We start from the raw sequence: 24,569 nt of genomic DNA on the forward strand, positions 1-24,569 counted from the left end.
GGCTGTATCACAGAGATTTTGTTAACGGTAAGTATGTGACTTCCTTGATTAAAGTTACCAGGTTTCCGTCATCTATTCTTGAAAGGAGCGTTAGTAGAGAAAAGATGACTAATGGGTTTGTAATGGAGTGTCACTTAAGGCCTGGTGCTGGAAGTTGTTGCATCACCAACTGATCTGTCAGGAATAATGACATCTGGGTGAGGCACCTTATGACACACACTGTGTGTGTATCACTCCCAGTACATTTTCAGAGAATGATTCTGGGAACTGTTGTCCAGGCCTTTACAGGCTGGCTAAGGAAATGTTTTATATACAGGCATCCATCAAAAAATTATTCTGGGAGCTTCAACCCCAGAGGAGTAAACACTTGGAAGTGTTGGAACTGTTCCCTCTCACAAAGAGGTGAGCGCTAGCAGCATTTATGGTCAAAGAGCAGGAGACTCCACTTTTCTGTTCTTTTTTTGGTAACATTTGTAAAGACCCTGAGTTTCATAGAAAGCAACTCCAGCTACAAAATTGAAGCTATGGACATGAACACTTTCAGTCAGCCTTACTGAAAAACAATACTTATTAGACTGCATTCCTTTTAGTTAGAGCAGTCAGTGGGATTACACCACAATTGTCTATATGAGAATTTAGTTGAATTACTCGCTGAGGAAAGATAAACAATGGGACATTTCTCCCTTTCCAATCTAAACTTGGCTGAATCATCTTGTTAGGTAATGATCATGTGGGATATTTTACAAAATGCTTGCATAGCTTTAACATACATATTTGTGGCTTTACAGTTATATTTTGGATTTATTCTGAAATAGATCTATGCAGCTGACATTTTGGAAAATCAACATTTGCTGCTTTTGTATTATTCCAGTCCCATATAACATAGTTTGTTTGCCGTCACTGTGAACAGTCACTGTGAACTAGATGTTCAGCTCGGCATTTGAAGAATTCCAGAAGAATGTCCGTGTTAATTTGTAGTAGCAAATACATATAAAGAACTGTGGCCCATTAGAGCATGACAGGAGACTCCTCATGTATCACCACTCACCTGTATTAAATATTCTGTAAACCAAATTAGAATTTGGATTAGGTTGGTAAAATCCAAGGCAAGACCTTGAAAGTTCAGACAAATCCCTCTCAGGGTATGATGGGATAATGGAATTCATTGCACATTATTCCACCCTCAGTCAGAGCATGCCTAGTCCCTTACAGGACCTTGCTGTCATATCAATATGTCTCTGGGAATGGTGCCTGCTTCAGAAGGAAAAAGGCAGTATTTTCTCTGTATTTCAAATCCAGCTGCATTTCAGTTGCAGCTCAATATGATGTACTCACTCTCTGCAACCTGGCAGCAGAGAATTAACAGAGATCTAGCTTAGTCTAAAAAAAATTTGTTTAGGATATCTTCCATGCAAACATGCAGTCTTATGAACTTCTATGGATTCTAGCCAGAAAGGTTTATAAACTTTGACATGGGCAATAATGCAGCAGAAAAGCTTGATGCAAACACGGCATGAGCCATTCTACACAGATAAGCCCCCTTTTCCTCTCTCCTCTTCTTTAAGGGAAGGGCATTTAAAGTCTGAACCTGGTTTGATATTCTGCTTCAATGTGCTAGCTGATTTGTACAAAACTATTTTTTCTGTATTTAGACAAAATGTAAAATGACCACTACAATGAGAAGAAGTGGATGAGGGAGGAGAATGAGTGGAGCACAGGAGCTTGAGATTCGCTGTGGCCTGGTCTCATGGCGCTGCCTCCTGGTTTAGCGCAGGGGTGGCTCACCTGGGTCTCCAGATGTATGTTGGACTACTGTGCCATCACCTCTGACAACAGGCTGATGGGAGATGGAGTCCAAAGGACACCTGGAGATCCCCCTTCCCTTATCTTAACTGGGACAAAGGAAGCATGAAAAAGGCTACAACATTTCACAGCCTCTTTTCATAGAAAATGTGCACTGGTTGAAAGAAATATGTTGAATGCAATATCCTGCTTTGCACAGAATCTGCCAATTTTTCATATTAGAAAATACTTGTCTTCCTTTGACCCTGCAATCTTTTGTTCCTTGGGACGCCACTGAAGGGTGAAAGGATGGAGAGGGAGATTCGAACTCAGAAGGAGGGCAGGAAACGGTGTGGTGCTGGAGGAAGGCATGACTCTGGAGGAAGCCCCCCAATAAGCCCTCAGACCAGGGAGAAAAATATGCCAACAGGTAGTTAATTTTCCTTCCCTTGTTTGCAATGGAAGGGAAATTGTGAAAGAAACACTGGAAAAAGGACAGAGGAGCCGAAGAGCACTCCTTTCCCCCTTACTGCACTCTTTGATTCTCCCTGTCCCACCTTAGGATTGCAGCCTTAGCCTAGGGCAGAAGAGAAATTTGTCCTCCTTCTCTTGCATCATGCTGAGCTGGCAGGATGTGGGAGGAACACTCTTGCCCTTCTCTGTCCCTATATCTCTATTTTTAAAAACCATTTGCATCCCCTGGTTTGGGGAGATAGGGAAGGCTATGGATCCTCCAGAACTGCCCCACAGCCCCTTTTTAGCCCTTTTGGTGTCAGAGCTCTGATACTGATTCTGGCCAGAACTGTGGATGCTGCTGTGGTGGCAGGAAGGGACAATCCAACACTAGATCTCCTTCTCTGAGACTGGAGCTCCAAGACCCTCCCAGAAGCCAAAGGATTTCAGGCTCAAGGATATAATTCTAGGCATATTACTTTAATGGCACCTTTTATTATATAATATTTTTTTAATGGAAGTTGCCTTGTGAAGGCTATGTCCTGAAAGATGATCCAAAAACAAATAAATGTCCTTGGAAGTATGTCCTATTGAACTTACTTCTGAATAAATTTGCACAGGATAAAGTTGCACGTTATGGTGTTGACATGTTTATGAATGATATTATGTTTTCAACCAAAAGCAACAATTTCCTGTCTGAAAATACTTAATGTGAAAAATAAATGGATAAATAAATATCCTGATTGTGTGTGTGGATATGTGTGAGTATGCTTACACACACACACACGTCTACACAGCACTGAGCTCAGGGTAGCTGCCCCAAAATGGAAATCCTTGAGTTTCTGTTTTGTTCTCTGTGACATGTAGAAGGTACCTAATGTCCTCATGTCCTTATGTGTGCAATGGGTGTGCAGGATGTGCCCAAGCACACCCAGATAGATAGATAGATAGATAGATAGATAGATAGATAGATAGATATTTTTTTTAAAAGCAGGGATCACAGAAAGAGAGAAACACAGACAGAATAAAAAGACTGGAATGGATCTGCAGCTTCTGCCTGCGACTGTCTCTGGAAGCCATGGTGGGTGACTGGCTTCAGCGCCGGCAGACAAAAAGTGCTGAGCCACTTCAGCCTTTTCCTTCTGCCTGCACCTGTCTCTGCCTGAGCTCCGGTTACCACCTTTTGTGGAGAGAGCTCTGTAGGGTGAGGGGCTGCTTTTGTGGCAAGCAAGTAAAAAGGGGAGGGGTCATCCTGTCCCCAGCCCTCCAGATCTGGCACAGGTATTTTTATCGGAAGGAAAAATCTCCTGTTTTGGCTTCTTGCCCACACTTCTCGTAGTTGTTTGATTAGCATTTTGTCTCTATACCTCTTCTTTTATCTCCTTGTCATTCTCCCCTCCCCATTCTCTTCATTTGAATAAATGAATGAATGAAATTCCCTGGGTGTGCACCCTAATGAAATGTGCTGCCTATAATGTTGTCTTTCTGTGCACTGGTTGGTGCTGGTGGCCAAATGCTTAGTGGGATGACATCAAGCCATGGGTAAGTTGCATTCTATGCTATGGAGGCAGACAACTCCCAGAGTTGTCAGAGATGCCGATGAGAAAGGAGATGTAGAATGAAGAAAAAAACAGTGAAGGAGAAGCTAGCAATACACTGGAACATGTTATTTCACATGGCTGTGAGCTGCATTTATCATTTTGTTTCATTTAAATGTTACAGAAAACATAAGGAACGTAAACACAGGTCCTAGAGACTCAGTCTGGCCCCTAACAACTTCCTATCAGGTCCCCAACATAATTCACAATCCGAAGCATTTCAGATACATTGTAAAATCATAGCAAACGGCTCTTTGCCACCAGTCTCAGTGTGAATAACAGAATATTTCTGAGAGTCCATCCTTTGCTTTGCTTGATGACCTTCAGACACAACCAAGGAACTCTTTACATTAAAAAGTCCTTGGACTCTGGATTTTATGGTACATAAAAAGGGAAGAGTCTGCCAAAGTCTGTTGCTGCTCACAATAGGAAGGCAAGAGTTAAATAGCTCTTAGCCTTTGTTTCAGCTTGCACTGGAGTAGTTTAGTAGGTCAGACTGCTTGCCCATCAGACCCTGCTCAATTCAAAATAAGCTGTGTTAAAAATTAGCTGTCAAGCTGAGATGTGTGTTTTTAGGTATTATCTGATAATAACTGAATGCTTTATACACCAGTCTTCAGTGTGGCTGCTTTTAAGCTTCTCACCTTCCTACGGTGAAGCCACCACAAATCACTACAGAGTTTTGTAATATTCACAGCTCATGCAGTCTGTTGAGACTCCCAATATAGGGCTTCCATGACTCCTTTGATTACAGAGCGCTTCCAAACTCCCAACCACTTGCTCCCAACATTTTCTCCATGAGCAAAAAACATGCTCGGTGCCACATTCAAGCTGCCAAATTGGAAAGACCCCATTCTTTTGCCTTTGTAAATTCAGAATGTATTTTACTTGCACATTCTCTCAAGACTCTTTATTTATAAATCGTAGCCATTTTATGAAGATACATTTGCCACATAAGTAATATGTACATAAGATACATGTTTAAAAACAGAAGGTGACTGTTACAAATCCCACCTAGAAATTCAACAAAAGAAACCACCTTCTGGTTCTACAGTATCCGGTAGTGTAGGGCTGCTAAGCAGTTGTCTTCGTTGCCAAAGGGCGTTAAATGATCTCTTAAATTCCATTCCATGAAAACATCAAAAGAACCATGAGAGTTCACAAGATTTTCTAAGTGAATCAGGTATAGGTTTGTTCACTAGAATAAACATTATCTGGTGAGCAGCAAGCTGCAACTCCATTAATAAGTGTTTTATTTTATTTGCATGCTTTAGCTGTCCAGAAGATCTTAAATTGTTATCTTCAGAGATCCAGATGCATGCCATGTGGTGTTTCTACAACTAAAAATGAAGGGGTCTATTCTCATCTCGATGTGTGGGGAATCCCTGAACACCAAGAGAAGAACATATCCTTAAGGGTTAAAGGAGGGAACACATGTTTATTTGATCACAGGGCTTAAGGTACTGATTTATACTCATTATATAGACGGCTGACGGCAATACTGGAAAACGTTTTTGAGTTTGGAAACTGACAAGCACATTTATCTGACTTCTAGTTTTGCTTTGATTTTTGAACCTGGCAGAAGAGTACACATACTTTTGCCATAAAAGTAAGCCTATGCAGATTGTTCCATTTACTGTCAGGTCTATGGGTGGCCCACAGAACTGACAGACAAATATTTGGCTGCCCAAAAAGATCCAGAAGTGGCCCCCCCCCCCAGGATCTCTTACTAAATGGCTCATAGTGTTGCCAGAATAGCACTTTGAGTGGGCTGCGCAAATCAGGAGTCCACTCTGAGCGATGCACAAATCAAGAGCCAATTTTGAAAGGAATCCTAGGGCACATACATACACCCTAAAAAATATTAGGTACCCCCCCCAAAAAATACTGTGTGTCCTCAGTGATGCTTTGAATTGTGTATGCAAAAGTTGAAAAAGAGGCTTGTCTGATGTGAGAAATGCTTAATCTTCTGAGTGAATACATACAACAACGTATTTCTGAGATGGTAGCTTGACGTGAGAAAGGATATTTTAGAAAAACGGTACATATTTTAATTCTCTGTGCTGACATTATTTAGTAGCAGAGTTGGACAGTATAATATTCAGTATATTTTCTTCCAGTGCTCAGAAGTACTACCTGAGAATCAAATCAAGCATTTTTGCAAAATGAGAATGCAATGGGAAGCAGACACTCCAACCCAGAGTCGGGGGTAGGGCTCCCGGCCACCATGTGCCATTTTCCTCTTTTACACCCAATCCCTCTCTGAAATCAAATATCTGTTTAATATTATACAATTGAAGCAACTTCTAGCTAGCAAATTATATCAGCTTTGCTTTCTGATTAATGACTGTTTCTATTTTGGACAGCAGAATCGATCAGCATAGGAAGCAGGCTGTTTTGGAAAAGACATTGTCTTCCAAGCATTAGAACAATACTGGTTGTAGGTTACACAGATGGGCATAAATATAATTTTTTATAAAAAATAATAATAATCAGGTAATGTTACTAAAAAGGCTAGTTTGGGCTAATTTACTAATCCACATGGTTACAGTTGTGGTGGTGGTACAGGACTGAACCAGGGCAGCTACATCAGCTACTATGAAGCACAGTGGACTTCACGGAGAACCTTGCTTACAAAACGAACTTACCTTGCATTAATGAGGTACTGTGCTAGGCTGATGTTTGCAGGTGATCCTGTGATTGTTACTTGTCGTTCTGCTGAGCCTTCTGTGGCATTTGCAATCTTGATCTGCGCTCCTGACATTTGCCTGATTTCATTTATCTTACTGCCTTGTCTGCCAATGATGCAACCTATTAGCTAAAACAGGACAAAAACAGAGTTTAGGGCAAGAGATGGAAGCAAAAAAAGTCTTCTCACAGCAAACAGGGGGGTTATCATCCAAGCTGCAATCCAAGCGGCTAAGATAAGATGACCTTAGGCAACAGAGCCAAGTACCATTAAAGGGCAGACAGTGGTTAATTTCACTAGAAATTATATTTTTCTACTGTGTGGCCATTTAGATTTTCCACCCCAAGCACCAAAATATCTTGGGTCAGATCTGGATTCACTGGTCTTTGTCAAGGGGTATAGATATCTAAAAACTGAACAAAATAGCTTTAAGTCTGCAGGGATTGCTTTTCAAGCTATTGTATTTTAGCTTCATCTTTTTCACTGACTAGGACACAGCAGGATGTCATGTGTAAGATACTTCTCAAAGCATCTTGTACATCAATTGTTGCTGGCATCAATTTTCTTCAGAAACAATGGAGTGTGCCTACCAGGGTGAAGTTTTCAACCACTGTGGTAGCACCAAAGTGTGTATGGAGGTTGCAGGCTACCAGACAACAAGACCCTCCTCTTGGCCTTGCTGATGTGGTCCAAGGGAAAGTAGAGCAGTATGTTTGACACCAGCTTGGCTGCAGGAGTAGGCAGAAGGAGGTGTACAATGCACCATCTAACAATCTTAAGGTCTCCACTCCAGATTTGTGTAAGGTTTACTCCACTCTTTAGACTTTTCTTCTCCTGAAGACATCCCATAAGGCAGGGGAGGTTTAGGACCAAAGTTTTCTTTCTCCTAGATGGGCTACCTTCCCAGGTGGACGAGCCCCACCTGCCCCTCATTTCCCCTACAGCACCTGCAGAAACTGCCTTCTTGACTGTTGGACCCACTCTTGGTCTTGTCTGTTCAATCATCCAGAGCCTGTCTTTGCATGCAGGGGAAGTCCCTAGCTCACCAAGGGTTTGAGACCCATCAACTCCCCTTACCTGGTTTAGCTGGCCAGTCAAAGCTGTTCCTGGGATTGTGGCCACTGTCACATGCTGACAGCTTTTAGGAGCCACAGGTGACAGATGAGTGCAGGGTCAGGGCCAAAGGTGGGCAAACTACACAAGAAGGAACACGACGTGTCCCCCACCATAGGTTCTACCCCTTCCCTAACACCCCTAATAGCTCTATATAAATAAAGACAGGAATTGAAATGAAAATGCTATTAAGTGGTTAACTTAGCAATAAAGGTTGCCAACTTTTTTCCTAACCAGGTTCCTACATCTTTAATGGGGTTGTCAGTGCTTACTGGTTGTTGCTGCTGATCTGCCTGGGTCATAGGGTGACATTAGCGGGGGGGGCTCACATTGGCTCCCATGCCCTACTCTCACTCCAGCTGATTTATGCACATTGTAAAAGGCACAGGAGCCAGCCTGGCTGCGAGTTTTCAAGAATTGACAAGTCTAGTCTCAAAGGTTGCAATAGAAAAAGAGGAAATCCAGTTGATAAAGAACGCGCTAGCCTCCCTAATCTCCCACACTTTCCCCTGAAGGCTCTTTTGTGCATTAAAACCTGCCCATTACAAAACAACCACTGTGTCCCTCAGAGATATTTCCTCCTCCCCTGCATGCCTCTCAGATTATCCTCCTTTTTCTCCACTGTAACTCCTTTCATACCTAACTTCTATGTCCTGACCTACCTGAATTGTAAACACTTCAAGGTTGAGAAGCCTTTCAGTACTTTCATATCTCAGACCACTTCACAAGCACTCACAACTATCACCTCCAAAGTGTTTTTTTTCTTCTTCTTAAGTTGATCTCTAAAAATTCTGTGTGGATTTTAAAGGATATATTCCAATTTGTCACATGAAATGGGATGGAATAGATGGTATTTTTCATGACGCACCAGCCCAACAGGTTTTGTTATTGGGTCAGCCCTAGTAAAGGGTGGCCTGGGATGGAGAGGCAATCAAAGACTTCAGTGACGAAAGCAGATCAAGGAGTACTCACAGACTTATGCACAGTTTAGGGGAACATGCACCCACTCACCCTGAACAAGCTGAACATCACACACCTGAGCAGACAAACCTCCTATTAACAGTACCTCTACCTTGTCTGGATTAAGCTTTGGTTTATTGGGTTTCATCTAGTCTCACTGACTCACCTGAATTTGATAAAAAGGAGAACTTTTCTTTTCTTTTTTTCTTTTCTTTCTTGGGTTTTATAAACAAGACCCAGCTCAAAAGAAGGAAACCATGGCTCATGGTTCCTCATCTAGAGAGGTACTGCCTTGCAAAACTGTAAGTGTATTTCCTTTAGCTGGCTAGGGCAGATGGCTCTGCATTCATGGTTAAGTTAAAATCTGAACTAGGGACTCCCCAGTTCACTCTGAGCGACTATGCTATATCAACTATGATAGGAAAGAGATATAAACAAATCTCAAGAAGAAGAGAAATTAAGTGTACTTACATCATTTGGAATAGTGAGCTCATGGGAACTGGTTGGAGTACTGGTATCCAATCCTAGATTTGAAGGACAAAAGAGGGGGGGGGGAGAATTACAACAATGATTTTGAAACAGGGAGAAGCAAAAACTGTGGCATTCATAAGTTTTTTAGTTTAAAAAAGTGGAGCAAAGAAAAATATTGAGCAGCTAGCTCAACAAAAAATAAAGCCAGAACTGCAGATATTAGAGCTATGTACTAATTGGAATGTAATTTTTAAAAAGACATTGGCTCCTACCAAAATAACAAAAGAATATATATATTCATCATATATATATGATGCTGTTAAAGGAAAATAGAAAAATGTAGATTTCAATTAGCAATAGAGTTAGAAATCCAGCATTTGGTTGTAAAAAATAAATAGATGGCTCAAATTCAAACTTCCAGAAAATAAAAAGTGGGAATCTAAAGCCAAAAAATACATATGAAAACTGAAAAAATACATAAATATGGGGAGAAACTAGGCAAGCTATAATGTTATACAGGGGATTAGTCAATTTGCAGAGGGTTGGAAAGAAGGGTGTTTTAAAGGAGAAGGGACGAAATACCATTAAGGTTGCAATAGGCTAGATTAAATTTGGATGGATAAAAGGGAAGTGCTTAGGAAATGCAATTAATGTGTTAACACTCAAAATTACAGATCTACACAGTCCACAATAGTACAAGGAACAGATTCAGGAGCAGCGAGTTAATGAAAAGAATAAGGAAAAGAGTGCAGTACTTCTTAAAGAAGTTTATTTATCAGATACACCATATATCCATGTCAGTTCTACTTTATCCATTTTAATTTTTTGTAAGCAAATGTTTCAACAGCTTATAGGTGTTTTATTTTCTTTGTGTACCCAACAAATTTGTCCATTTAAATTAGATTGTTGTGTCTAAATTCAGCCAATTCTCTCATAATATATAAATGTCATGTCAACTGATTTAGTGAACACTGTGTACACAATTCAGTTTCCCACAAACGTTTTGATGTATGTGATAAAAATGTTATTAATTGCCATTCAAAGTATGTGCCAGTGTGCAGAGCTTGTCTTTTGAAAATACGTAAATCTATAATTCCACTGAAACAAATTTAATTATTTCAAACATAGTCAAGGTTGCCATATGTCCAGAATTTTAGGAAATTGGCAAAATGTCCAGGATTCTGAGGTAAAACTCAAAACAACTTTGAGTTTCCTAAAAGAATCTTAACAACTTTGCGTTACTCCCCCCCCCCCAAAAAAAGCTCAACAACTATTTAACAACCCTTCATTAAGAAAATATATTTGTGGCTGAAGAGGGCATTTTGTTCAATCATCAAGGCAGAAGAAGGTATTCCAGGTAATTCATTAATACAGAAATTCAGTAAGAACTTGAATCTGCAAAAATATATATCAATGATCCACAACGCACAATATTTAGTTCCAGTTTACACAGGCTCCCTTTGAAAAGCAAACGGGCAATTTTAACCATCAAAAACTTCAGGCACATGGCACATCCTCAGTGGCTCATAACAACATTTGATGCCTGATAAAAAAGAAACCCCAGTTCTTAAGTTGGTGGTAAAACTGAGGTAAAGCACATGAAAACCCAGAACAAAGCAAAAATGTTTAGCGATGACAAAGGAAATCTGATAAAGGGAGCCACAGGAGGGGAAAGCGTAACAACCGACACAGATTAATGAGTAAAAACAAAAGGAGCATTGGCCATTGACGACATTTAGCGATCCAAATGCTGCAATGGCCCATGGGAAACAAAGCTGTTAAGAAGAAGGACATCCCCAGGGAGTCATGGGTACGTACCAGGGAAACCAGGGGTGGTCTGCCCAAGGGGAGTAAAGGGGGGATGCTGCATAGCCAACTGGTGAAGCTTGGTCAACTGCAGGGCAGGATGGGAAATTAGAACTAACCAATCAAATGGAATTATTTCAGAGTAGAAAAAAACCATCTTAACACGTTTCAAAACTGGATTAATTAAAATTAAATAATAAAAAAGTTTTAAATCATTCACTCTAGTCTACTAATAGAAAAGTAAGTTAAAATTACATTGCTACCGTTATTACATGTAAATGGCTACTGTTAATATCTTTAACTACCGTTCTGTATAATATTTACAATTTAAAAACCAAAATATATAACATGCATAACATGGGGTGGGGGTTCATTTGTATCTGGGCCACTGTACTTTCTATAGCAACGCTGGCACAAAGTTAGAATCTGAGAAACCTAGCATTTGACTAAATGTTTCACTGCTAAGGAGGGTCATTCATAGATGCTTCCTTGACATTTAGATACTCAGAAAGTAATGCTGCCCAGAACAAATAGAAGAGAAAATAGAAAACGGAAAGCAATTTACATGCGTTGGACTCACGTCTGGGTGAGGGATGGCATACTGCCCTTGAATTGTGAATGCCTGCAAATGACAAAGACAGATTAAAGATTCTCAGCAGTCATGTTTCAGAATAGTTTGTGCTTCAATTTATTATTTTATGTTTTAAGAGAGTGTGCTTGTCTTCAATTTATGAATAAAAAATTCAAAGCTTAAGGCCCATGACCTGCAATCCGGAAACTTTGGCTTGCCCAATTCTTTGATGTGTGGAGTGGGATATACTATATTAAAACCTGCTTTTGGAAGTCCCTTTTGTTTCAAAAGTGCTTTGTAATGCAACTGGAGTGGGTGGCAGGGAGTGCCACCCATGTTTCTAAAGGTGTTACATAGGAATATTCCGAAGTAGCCCAATTTGGACAGTTGTTTTCAGTTATGGGTCCCCAGAATTGGGTACCTGACAGTAAATACACTTGGTGATACAATTCTAAATCTGGGATCCCAAATCCTCCTCCTTTTATCAGTATTTGCATCTTTTACACAGATATTCTTGGAACTGAAGAGCCCCAAAGGCATTTTCTAAACAAAGATTTAATTTTGTGAAAGTATTTGCTCAGTATGAGAATTGGAATTCCTCTTAAGATATAAACTAGTCTAGGTGTTATATTTATTTTAAGAGCACTGACTTTTTCCCACAGGGTCAGGTTCAATGACTCCCATCTGTCAATGCCTATTGATACCTCATGATATATTTTGTTGATGTTTAATGACACTATTTAGATAAGTCTTGTGGTATTAATATGCCTAGATATTTAATGTTGTCTATGCAAATATGAGATTGGTATTGTTCAAATGGTTGAACCAAAAAGTTATTTCCTATTAACATCAACTCTGATTTGGACCAGTTTATATTATATCCAGAGATATTGCCAAACACATCTATATTTTGCATTAATATTGGAACAGTGCCAATTTCTCAAGTTTATAAAACAGAATTCCATCCCTAGAAATGCTGGTGCATGAATAACTAAAAAATATTGGATTGGGACATTATTAATACGTGATACATATATATGAGTATGTGACTTGTGGTCTGCTCCAAGGGTTATTTTATGCACAGGTCCTGCATGCTTCCATATCTGACATACCCTCAGCCTTCTCCTACCAAATTAACCTGTTCCAGACATGGCTTCCAACCTGGTTGGGGGGAGGAGGGGTCGTAGGAACAGAGGCATGGCAGGGAGCATGCTGGTGTTAAGGGCGGCACAGGTAGGATTTGGGGACAGCAACAACAGAATTACATCTATCACATCAGAAAAGCAGTACTATACCAGACAGAAAAGTAGTAAAAGTTGAAAACTAACAGGCGCTGGCTGAGGCTGGGCCAAGACGGTGTGGTTTCCGGCTGAAGTCAAAATGGTGTCTGCTCTTACCTGGCCACCTGCAAAAATTATGGGTGCAGAGGCAGGTTTGGGGCGGTAAGGAATGGTGGCACCTTTGGGTGGTGACTGAGGACGAAAACATAAGGCAATAAGAGAAAGTAAACATGCATTCAAATTTGTTTCTTGTAAATTATTGTTATAGTACTGAGAATCCCCAAAATGTGATAGTGAAAGACTCAAAACAAGACTGACTGGTTTTGAATGCCTGAATTGTACAGGGTGTTCGAAAAGTAATGATACACCCCTGGACAGTGTATCCATAGTGGGTGTATTGTTACGTTTTGAACACCCCACGTTTCCCGCCAGGTATGGTAGGGTAGCATTTACATACATAGATGTTAAAAGTTTTTTGTTACATACTGTTCCCGGCTACTGGGATGTAACATACAGCCAGTATCTACTTGGTAGTAGAAAAGAAAGACTAACCAGGAAAACTGTGAGCTGCAATTGCTGTCAAAGAGATTTATACATGAGCCAACAGTGTGACGCGGCAGCTAAAAAAGCCAATGCAATTCTGGGCTGCATCAATAGGAGTATAGCATCTAGATCAAGGGAAGTAATAGTGCCACTGTATTCTGCTCTGGTCAGACCTCACCTGGAGTACTGTGTCCAGTTCTGGGCACCACAGTTCAAGAAGGACACTGACAAACTGGAATGTGTCCAGAGGAGGGCAACCAAAATGGTCAAAGGCCTGGAAACGATGTCTTATGAGGAACGGCTAAAGGAGCTGGGCATGTTTAGCCTGGAGAAGAGGAGGTTAAGGGGTGATATGATAGCCATGTTCAAATATATAAAAGGATGTCACATAGAGGAGGGAGAAAGGTTGTTTTCTGCTGCTCCAGAGAAGCGGACACGGAGCAATGGTTCCAAACTACAAGAAAAAAGATTCCACCTAAACATTAGGAGGAACTTCCTGAAAGTGAGAGCTGTTCGACAGTGGAATTTGCTGCCAAGGAGTGTGGTGGAGACCTCCTTCTTTGGAGGTCTTTAAGCAGAGGCTTGACGACCATATGTCAGGAGTGCTGTGATGGTGTTTCCTGCTTGGCAGGGGGTTGGACTCGATGGCCCTTGTGGTCTCTTCCAACTCTATGATTCTATGTGCTATATTGCCCTAATGGCAGAGGGCAACGCTCCAGAGTTCCCTGTATAGGCCTCAGAGCTCTCCCCCAGGCCCATACTGGCCCAACTTCTAAGTGTTTTGTCCTTGAACTCTGATAATGCCTCTTACATGTCTGACTAGAGAATAGTGAGTGAGTGCATGTAGAAACTAGCCTACGGTACAAATATGAAATCTACATCCATTGCTCCACCCATTTGCACGTGGCCCTCAAAGCTGCCCAGAGAGAAAAGAGAGCATCGGACTGAAAATAAGCTGAGCATCCCTCAATCACAGTTACTCAGATTTGAAAGACAGCCTGCAACAAAAGCTCTTGATCATTATTTTAAAAGACTGCACCCTACCTCTAGCATCACCACGCAGATTTGCTTCACACACTGAATAATGGCGTCAGGAGTGCCCGATATTGTCACCGCACGTTCTGTGGAGTTTGGTAACATATCGCCAGCAACTTGCACTTGGGCTCCTGTAGACTTAAACACAAACAAAGGTGTTACAAGAAATGCACAGCTCACCACATCACGCAAACGTTTCACTCCCTGGCGCATTTTTGACATCTCACTCACCCATGGAGGAGGGATGTGTGAGGAGGGAATGGCCTCCTCCGAGCCTTGTGCGCTCCACTGCCTTTCTCCTCCTGGTGCATGGCTGGAGGGAGCTTGCAAGCTTTTGCCTGGCTTTACTTTGCCCTGTTGTTCAGACTGTCAAAGTGGGGCTAGTTTCAGGGACGGTCCAAAGTGCCTGCTGTGCCACCCCTGCCAAAGCCTCGCAGCAATGGAAAAATTCCAAGTTGGCTGTTGCTGCCACCACTTTCTGATCCTTGTCAAAATTCTTTGGCATTAATTTAAATGGTTTGGGTTTTTCTACATACTGAATTTGCATCCCACTCTTTCTTCAAGGATCTCAAGGTAATGTCTCCCTATTTTCTCACAATTACGGTACCTTCTAAGATAAGTTAGGCTGAGGGACAGTCTCTTCCCCAAGGCCACTCACTGAGCTCATTGAGGATTCAAACCCATGTCTCCCTCATCCAAGTATCTCAGGTTCAGTGGAACACTGCTGACTTAATGTCATTTAAAACCAGGAAACAATTTCATATGACAAATCCTTAAGCCCTAGAGTATTTCATTACTACGGAAGCTGCATGGTTCTCCTTGAATCTTTAATCTTTTCTTTTTGGTGATTTATTGCAGCCTCAGTTTTTTTAGTTAGTTGGAAGAGTAATTAAAACTAAGATTTTTACAAATCATTAAAGTACCAATTAAAAACAATTGGTGGTGCCTGAAAAAATCCAGCCCTTAAAATGAACACAATTCCTCGCTGAGTGATTCTTTATTATTCAATATCTGCCTTTTATCGTATGTTTTGCATGATATTTGGAGTATTTCATAACGGTGAAAGAATACTAATGGTGGGTGCTCTGTACCTGCCTACAACCAGCTGCAAGAACCCAGTCATGTAATGAGCTAGTGATCTCCTTCTGCCTCTTCAGACTAGATAATTATCAAATGCAAGAAGAAGACATGGAAAGAGAACCATTGTCATTATATAACCTGCAGTGGCAGCTGGTGGGTTGGAGGTCAGGCATCTATAGCGGTTGAGGAATGCTCACACAATAACAGAGTTAACACAGACAGACACACATGGAAACATGCAACCCTTTTTGGAGGCTGATCATCTAAATCCATTCCAATCTGAGTTTATGCCCGGCTATGGGACAGGATCAGCCTTGGTTGCTTCATCAAGAGAAGAGACGGGGGGATGCAGCCGCTACTTCTACTTCATCTCATCTTGCAACCATTGGCCATGGTATCATCTTGGATTCGCCTCCTTGCTGAGGGTTGGGGCACTATGTTAGGGGGCTTTCACTCCTCCTTATGGGTGCATTTCCCAAGAGTAGCACTGGGCGACTGCCTTTTGGTCCCTTGGCTGTTATGCTGCAGAGTGCCAAGGAAGATGGATCTGGCTTGCGAGGTTCTGGACTCTCCTTCCTTGGAGGTTTCTAAGCAGAGGTTGGGTGGCCTTCGGTCAGGGATGCTTCAGCTGAGTTTCCTGCATTGCAGAGGGTTGCACTAGGAAGATGGCCCTCGGGGTCCCTTCCAGCCCCAGGATTCTATGTTTTTCTGCTTCAACAATATTTCATTATGTTACTATCATTTTACACAATTGTATTTTGTATAAATTATAAAAATGTTAAATAAAACATGTTCTATTTATAAACAAAACATTTAAATAGTTACCTTTCTCCTGGTATGATGGGGGGGGGCATGGGCATAGCCAGGATTTTTGTTAAGGGGGGGGCAGAACCTCAGATTTGTATTGATTTTTACTTATTGGGGGGGGCAGCTGCCCCCCATGCCCCCCCTTGACTATGCTCATGAGGGGTCACAGGAAGGAAACAAGGTCGGAAGGGGGCTACAGTTGGAGAAAGATTGGGAAACAAGCTGGAGAGGACAGGGAATTCCTGGGCTGACTTATCCAAACCAGCCTAGCTGGCTTAGTGAAGAGCAAACCTGTTAACATGACAAAAAGTGTTGATGGGCCATCTGAGAGAATCCTTTAGCTCCTGGAGTGAGATGTGTGTGTGAGGGCACAGGAAAAGGAAGTTTTTGAGCGAGGGTTGCTGGGAAGGAAAAGCAGGAAGAGGAACTGAGATCCATCTTGGGCAGGCTGGCAGAAGGTTGCCTGTGCTGCTGTCTTGGGAAATGACAATGCTGTAAGATCTGGACTCCCTCCATGCAGACTGAAGGTGTAAACAGGTGAATAAACCATAATTCTTAAAGCCACAACAGTCTCTGCCGCATCATCACTTCTTCAGTGCAGCACAGGCCCCATGTGGGTGCCTGGGCTCAGCAAAGAGAGGGGCAGGCACCCAACTTTGGTAACAATATCTGTATGAAAGCCTTAGATGCCATTGTTAGGGGGTGGAGCACAATGTCCTCAGTACGCTGATCAACAACAACAGACAAGTTCACAGGAACCCCCAAAAGGCAATAGAAATGTATAAAAAGTTATTTATAAGGGAAGAATAGATAAAAAATGAACACACACATACACACAATTATAAACGAACATGAAAGATTCTCACTGTTATGTAACAATTACAATTTCTCCAAATTCCACAAACATTAGATGAGGTCTCCTGGATTACATCGTGTTTCATGCTTCCTTAGAAACAAAACTGGATAATTTTTTCCAATTGGCAACTGTAAATCCCCTTATCACCTTGTGTTTGAGGCTTGCTAACTGTGAGGAATTATCCAGTTTTGTTATTGATGAAGTAACTGATGATGCAGGATGAAAATCAGGAGATCTCAGCTAACACTTTAGATACACTGGTGACATGCAGCTTTATTTATCTGTAACCTCTGAATCGGTTGTGGCTGTCAACTGTCCATGTCAGTGTCTGGACAGTGGTGGGCTGGATGAGGGCAGCAACATGCTTGTTGCTGGGATTTTTGTCTACCTACCTTTCTGTGCAATTTAGTTTACACGTAATGTTGCACTCCCCTTCTTTCCCCCACCTCTTGCATGCTCCAATTTCCTTCCTAACCTCCCTTTAGTTTGCCACTAAATGCAAACAAGGCAAACTGTGGTTTGCACAAATCACAGGTTGCTTGGTTCAGGTGCAACACAAACTATGTTTCCCTACCCACCCCTGCCACCGCGAAACAAGGAAACTGGAGCATGTGAAGGGAGAAGGGAGCAAGAAAAGGAAGCAAACAAGCCTAGATCTGATTCTATGAAACATGAAACCCAAAAGGCCTGTATTAAGAGCCTCTTTCCTACAGAAAGACCACGACTCAAGAACCATCATTTCTGACAACCAGAAACTTCATCAAGAATACTGCTACCTTCTGTTTTTGGCCTCTAAGAAAGCCCTGCCATCCCTTCACCAGAGCTTTCCAAACAGCTTTCAAATTCTGCTCCAGGGGAACTTGAGTTCTAAGTGGAGAAGATTCCCTGACATATATCACTTACAAACTCAGGAGAGGTATGTTTTAGGAGACAGGCTCTGTTTGTAGGGGGGCAATGGTGAAGCCTGGCAAGTCTGACTGAGTATGCATCGTATAATACAGCCCCGGATCAAGGCACAGGTGTTCCATGACACATGTCCAGCATCCCTCAACACAGGAGAGACTGTAAGCAGGATTTCTCTGACAGTAGAGACTTTGAAACCCACTGTGCTAAAGAAAACAATCAATACTCTGGACTGCTGCCTACCTCCCTGATTTCTTTGATTTTGGACCCTCCTTTGCCTATAAGGGATCCACATTGGCTTGCAGGAACGACAAGTCGCAGCGTTACAGGAGGCTTGCTTGTTACCGTGCTGTTTGTCATCGAAGCATTGATATCCTGAAACGACAATGTCAAGAAGAATTGGGCGAGGATTTATTAGTCCGCTGGACACTTGAGAGGAACAGTTGAAGTACTTAGAGAAAATAAATACGAAGAAGTATGATTTCACTGCATATATTGTACACTGCACTTATAGACGTTGAGGCACAATCCTGCTGATATTTTTCTTCTGCAGGATTCGTTGAAACAGATACCTGTCTGTGCCTTGCACGACTACCATTTGTTTCAGCGGGGTTTACACAAGGCAAAGTTACTTGTTAATTTTGCCTCAACAGTGTCCAGTGGAAGGATTTTAGTTGTCATTAAACAGCCAACAGGTAGTGATTATCCATAAACATTTTACACTTTCAATGTGCAGGAAAAAAATGCTGAGAAAACATTGTCAGTGAGTACTGTACCAGTGCTGTCAGTGGTGTTAGATAGAAGTCGACTGAATTTTTTATTTCTAATTTTCACATTGGTCACCAAATATTTTTGTGCACACAGTTTTTCATTTTGTAGCATGCAAATAGATGGATCCAGTTCCATATCATATTTTGCTAGAGAGAGCTGTATGGGATTAGTGAGCCAGGAAAACGGGGCAATCTTCGTGCCCTTCATTACTGTCTGTGTAATGCATATCTAGCTTAGTGGGAAAAGCCAATCTAAAAGCAACAGAAATGCATAACAGAAAAAAAATCATACTAATGATTGGGGTGCTGAGAATTATTAGAACAAAAATATCCTGTCTATCTTAAAAAGGTACTTAAGGAATAGTAGGAATATTAAGATTAGTTCCACACTACCACTTCATGAAATATTATATTTTCATGGGTGCTATCACATGCTTGAATCCCCACAACGGGGTGAGCTCCCGTTGCTCGGTCCCTGCTCCTGCCAACCTAGCAGTTCGAAAGCACGAAGTAGATAAATAGGTACAGCTCCAGTGGGAAGGTAAACGGCGTTTCCGTGCGCTGCTCTGGTTCGTGAGAAGCAGCTTAGTCATGACCGGGAAGCTGTACGCCGGCTCCCTTGGCCAATAAAGCAAGATGAGCGCCGCAACCCCAGAGTCATCCGCGATTGGACCTAATGGTCAGGGGTCCCTTTACCCTTTATCACATGGACAGCTCACTCCACATTGGACTGGCACGGAGGGCAGGGCTCTTTGGGGGTGGGCCTGGGGAAACAACCAGGCTTCCCTTAGGTCTGCTCCCAGGGGATTTAAACAGCCTGCGTTGGTCCCTGACACCCAGCTGTTCTTCATCAGATTAACCTCCCCACCCATTCCATTAATCTTGACTTTATCCCTACTGAATTGGCTTCCAGAAATAGGGTATCCTGTCAAAGGGATCCGTGATGTGACAAGGAGGAAGTCTGCTTGCTCCTCACCCAAAGAGGGTCCTTACACATTTAAGTGCTCTGGACAATGATGGGGTTGCTGGACAATGATGGGGTTCCACAGCTAGCCACCAACACCTGGTGACTGGAGAGCAGTCCCAACCCAGTGAACTCCCTATCCTTATGTCAGAGTTTGGTCCCAAGGGATCATGCCATTCAGTCTTCATGGGTCTTCGCCTTAGATTGCTTCTGCCTGGCTCAGTCTGCTCCATCTTCATGTGACCTCCACAAGGACAGATTGTTCCAACCCCAGCAAACTCTGCTACCCTGGTCCATTGCCTCTCCTTTGTTTTCTTTGGGTAAGCCAGGAACAAAGCTTTGTGTTTGCCCTTAAAATAAATGTTCACACCTTTTTGTATCATGAATTCCAAGATGTCATGGGCCACAGGCTTTGACCACTTTCTCTGCATTAACCATTAATCTCTGTTGGACAGGATTAAGTCCAGATCCCCTTGTCCATTTTTTTACCTTTTGAGGTGAAAGCTTGTTTACAGCGTTCAGAAAATAATTAATGAGAAAAAGTTGGTTTTGGCTGTGCACAAACTCCTGTTTACATGGTATCCAGTTTGTACACATGTCATTAGCCACAATCCTATCTATCTTTTATCTTGCATCTATTCTGTGATTTTTAAAAATGAAATAACCCATCTTGATGCAAAACAGATTAGTTTGAAATGAGAAAAAGAATGACCAAGATGCATTTTAAACTGTACATGGCTGAAGCTATTGCCAACACTCTCACATCTGATGAAGTCTCTCTCATCTCCACATGCAGCCATGTGGGTGAGGAAAAACAAAAAGGACAAAAATTAGGCTTGATGTTGTAACTGTGTCAGCTTGGAGATTCAGTTTCTAGATGGAGATTGTTGGCTGAATAGGTCTCTGCTACGTGCAGTAGGTATCAGGTTGCAATCCTAGGATTCTGGGATGAGAAGCAGTGGCCTTCATTAGCCTTATCAAAACTTTTCCTTCTCCAGGATTTCCTTATTTGCTCCTCCTGAGAAGTTACCTCCACCTGCCCCAAATTTCAGTGTCAGCTGCTGTTTCAAAGATAATAATCTATGAATTAGGAATCCTTTGGTTCAAATTGCTTCTGCCATGAACTGGCTAGGTGCCTGGAGACAAACCTCTCACCATCAGCTTCACTCTCCCAACATGTAGGAACTTAAGAAGCTGCCCTGCACCAAGTCAGATCATCTAAAGCAGAGGTTTTCACACTTTTTGAGTCCACGGCTCCCTTGACCAACTACATTCTTTCTGCGGCACCCCTGTGGGGCTCAGGAGCCGTTATGTCCCCCCTTGCCTGCAGAGCTTACAGCCTCTCACCCTTTTTCAAACGGAGTGCTCCCTCAGCCTCTCTCCTCTCCCCTCTCCTTGGGAGTCCTCTGGGCAGCCGCAACTGCCGCCCCTGGTCTTTGAGCTGCCCCCTCTGCTCCAAAGAGAGGTGACTCCTCACACTGCCCCACAGGAGCCTGGGAAGCAACCCCCGGCCAGCCCCAGAGGCACCATTCCTCTGGGGGGCTTATAGCCAGAGCTGCTGCAACAAACAGCTGTGCAAGCCTTTGGGAGGCAGACACACAAGAGGGCATCAGAGGAGGGAGGGGAGGGAGGAGAAACGGAGGCCAGTGTTGCCCGCAGCACCCCCGACTATCATTCAAGGCACCCCAGGGTGTCACGGCATACTGGTTGAAAACCACTGATCTAAAGCATGAAGGATAATGACCTAGTGCACGTTGAGTGCTCTGAACACCTGAAAGAGCTGTACAAATGTTACATATTATTGTTTAATACTAAATTTGGTTGAAACTCCATAAAAGAAATGTAGCATCTAGGGGTGGGGCGGGGAGGAAATAGTCTCAGGTCTCCATATTAGATGCTTTAGAATTGTTGCTGCCTCCCCAATGCAAATTAAAAAGTAGGACACAACAAACAGGGATTTTGTCTCTCTCATCTCCACATGCAGCCAGAGGGGACTGATTTTCCCCAGAGAATGCAAAGAGGAAAATTAATGATCAGACAACATGCAAATGGCCTGCTATTCCTCTTCCATTGTTACTGCTGTGAGCATTTATAAAACAAATTCTGTATTAAAGCAAACATAAGGAAATTAAAACAATATCTGTAGAGTAGCCTGGGGTATGAGGAATTTCCATTTACTTACTTCTTCAAATTTTAGTGCAATCATGGAAAAAGCCTTGAAAATGGCATCCGTTGGGCCCGTTATCGTCACAATTCTTTCTGGACAGGAGCCTTCTGAGATGTTGATTCGAGCACCACTCTGCGGAAAGGGCAACCCCCCCAAAAAACCCCCAAATTTATTTGTAAAGTATCTACTTAACAGTTTACCAGCCTTGACTTGAAAAGTACGCTTTTCCGTGTTATCCAGTTTAACAGCATGTATATACCCGCCCCCCCGTGGTGCACAGGCAAGGCAGAATTGAACGAAGGAATGGCAAGGCAGGTCAGATACAGCCACTGAAATGATTGAAATTAAGGGCAGTTCTTTGAAAAAAATAAAACAAAAGCTGACACTGTACAGTTATACCTCATATTGTGTTAAGTTCACGTTGTGCCTTTTCGGCTTGCGAACGTGGCAAACCCGGAAGTGTATACTTCCGGGTTTCGCCATGCGTATATGCGCAGAAGCAAAAAGCATTTTGCGTGTTTTGCGCATGCGCAGAAACGGTGCTCTAGTTACAGACTTTTCGGGGTGCGAATGGCACCCCGGAACCGATTTGAGTCTGTAACTAAAGGTACCGCTGTAATAGGCAAAAGCACAATAGTTTACTTCTGAATGGACGAGGATCATCTTGTTGGCTCCAACTGCGCTCTAGGAATGTGTGGCTGCTGAGGTCTGGAATTCCTGCTGGCACAGTGATAATGCCAAGCAGCTGCAAACAATAATCATATGCATTTTTACCTTTGGGATAGTTGAGAGTTATAGCTAATCTGCTCATCTGTCTTTTGCACATTATATATGTTAAGTGATGGAACTTAAGCAGGTTGGTTTAATGCTTGCCAGTAAATTACAGTTAGCAGCCTAACGTTGCAGAATGTAACACACCTACAATGCTTTTCGCTTTATTTGCTCTAGTCATTTGGTCTTGTTGGCGCAAGACTTGCTTACATCAATGGCTTATTTGAAATACAGTGGTACTCATTGCTTCAGGAGGAGAACAGAAATCGTGCTCCAGTGGCGTGGCAGCAGCGGAAGGCCCCATTAGCTAAAGTGGTGCTTCAGGTTAAGAACAGTTTCAGGTTAAGAACGGACCTCTGGAACGAATTACGTACTTAACCCGAGGTACCACTGTAGTGAATTTTGAGGAACTGGGTTGGAGTCTTTCATCCAGGTTCTCCTCATCCTTGCCCTTTTGAAATAACAACATGAGACTCTTAATCTCAGGGTTGTGGGTTTGAACCCCATGTTGTGGGGGAAACTCCTGCATTGCAGGGGGTTGGACTAGATGGCCCATGTGGTCCCTTCCGACTCTACAATTCTATGATTCTATGAGTTTAGGAAAATCATGAAGAGTGTTGAAAACAAGAATGCTACCCATCAGGTGAGTCTAAAGTTGCTCATGGGACAAACTTAAAACACATTTGCCATGATCCAAGAGCTCCACGTTTGTGCCTATCTTCTCTTCCAAGCTGCAGCCCCTTGGACTGAGACTGATGCAGACTTTTCCCAGGGGCTTTCCAGGGCATACGAAGAGATCACGCAGTGGGCAAATGGCTCCCTCAAAGATCCCCGTGTGCATCTCAAGACTCATATGCAGGACTTTGGATTAAGGCCGCTGTAAGCAATTTAAATCTATATTTTTATGACTTGCCTTTACAGTGGTGCCTCGCAAGACGAAATTAATCCATTCCGTGAGGCTCTTCGTATAGCGGTTTTTTCGTCTTGCGAAGCAAGCCCATTGACAGCTTAGCGGATTAGCTCTATTAGCGGTTTAGCAGCTTTTAGCGGATCAGCTGATAAGCGGCTTATCAGCGGATCAGCTGATAAGCGGCTTAGGGCTTAGGAAAAGGGGGGAAAAGGGGGAAAACCCCGCAGGAACTCGCAAGACATTTTCGTCTTGCAAAGCAAGCCCATAGGGAAATTCGTTTTGCGAAGCGCCTCCAAAACGGAAAACCCTTTCGTCTAGCGGGTTTTCCGTCTTGCGAGGCGTTCGTCTTGCGGGGCACCACTGTATAGCTTACACTTATATAATAGAACTTAATCTGGAATCCCAGTTATGGGCTTGTTTGTTTTTAAAGAATATTTTTATTGAAGTTTTTCAAAAACTACAAAAACACTTAGAAAAAGAATATAACAAAGGTACAATGTTGTGTTAGTTCTGTATCACATAAACTCCAGCTTTTGGAATCCTGGTTGTGGGTAAACTATGGTTAGATCTGATAATAATTTGTTGCATCATGACGAATGATGGTTTCCTGCTAACTGGAAGCAGAAGCTTCGAATCACGTTCTCTCACATGCAGAGGAAGGAAGAAGGCTTCAAAACAACAAACCCATGGTATGTTGCTGGATGGGAATTATAGTCTGAATTAGTTTCTTTCTGTTAGGAAGATTTATGATTTAATTACCGTAATTATGAAGGACTATTTTGCTGGCAGAGCTAAATGCTCAAAACATGCTGGGAGCATTTCCACCCTGCTCTTTGGAATCACTTCCTTCACAATGGATGTGTGGTGAGATCCTCTCAAACAGACAGATGCGGGGCATGAAAAATAATATTGTTCTAACAAAAAGACTATAACAGTCAGGCTATTTTAACATCTTAGACAGAAAGGCTTTTTCCTGTTGAGGAATAATAGCAATGTGTAGTAAGAACAACAAATAAGACAATGCTACAGCTTAAAGTTTA

General features: G+C 42.4%; 1 protein-coding gene across 20 annotated transcripts in view; it reads right to left on the bottom strand.

Moving 5' to 3' along the window:
- The window catches only part of LOC309326412 (poly(rC)-binding protein 3-like), a 183,191-nt gene that overhangs the window by 10,829 nt on the left and 147,793 nt on the right, over window positions 1-24,569 (bottom strand). For 17 of the 20 annotated variants that reach the window (XM_081835093.1, XM_081835089.1, XM_081835086.1 and 14 more), the window contains 8 exons: window positions 21,864-21,980; window positions 18,191-18,322; window positions 14,311-14,439; window positions 12,772-12,915; window positions 11,438-11,494; window positions 10,885-10,960; window positions 9,067-9,119; window positions 6,482-6,651 (listed from right to left, as the gene is read on the bottom strand). In XM_081835093.1, the coding sequence (XP_081691219.1) occupies window positions 6,482-6,651; window positions 9,067-9,119; window positions 10,885-10,960; window positions 11,438-11,494; window positions 12,772-12,915; window positions 14,311-14,439; window positions 18,191-18,322; window positions 21,864-21,980 (878 nt within the window). Of the gene's footprint in view, window positions 1-3,883; window positions 5,244-6,481; window positions 6,652-9,066; window positions 9,120-10,884; window positions 10,961-11,437; window positions 11,495-12,771; window positions 12,916-14,310; window positions 14,440-18,190; window positions 18,323-21,863; window positions 21,981-24,569 lie in introns of those variants that run through there. The other 3 variants (XM_081835091.1, XM_081835092.1, XM_081835090.1) reach the window with 3 other exon arrangements.

The sequence above is a fragment of the Podarcis erhardii genome (assembly GCF_964252035.2).
Source record: "Podarcis erhardii genome assembly, chromosome: 13".
Taxonomy (NCBI): Eukaryota; Metazoa; Chordata; class Lepidosauria; order Squamata; family Lacertidae; genus Podarcis; species Podarcis erhardii.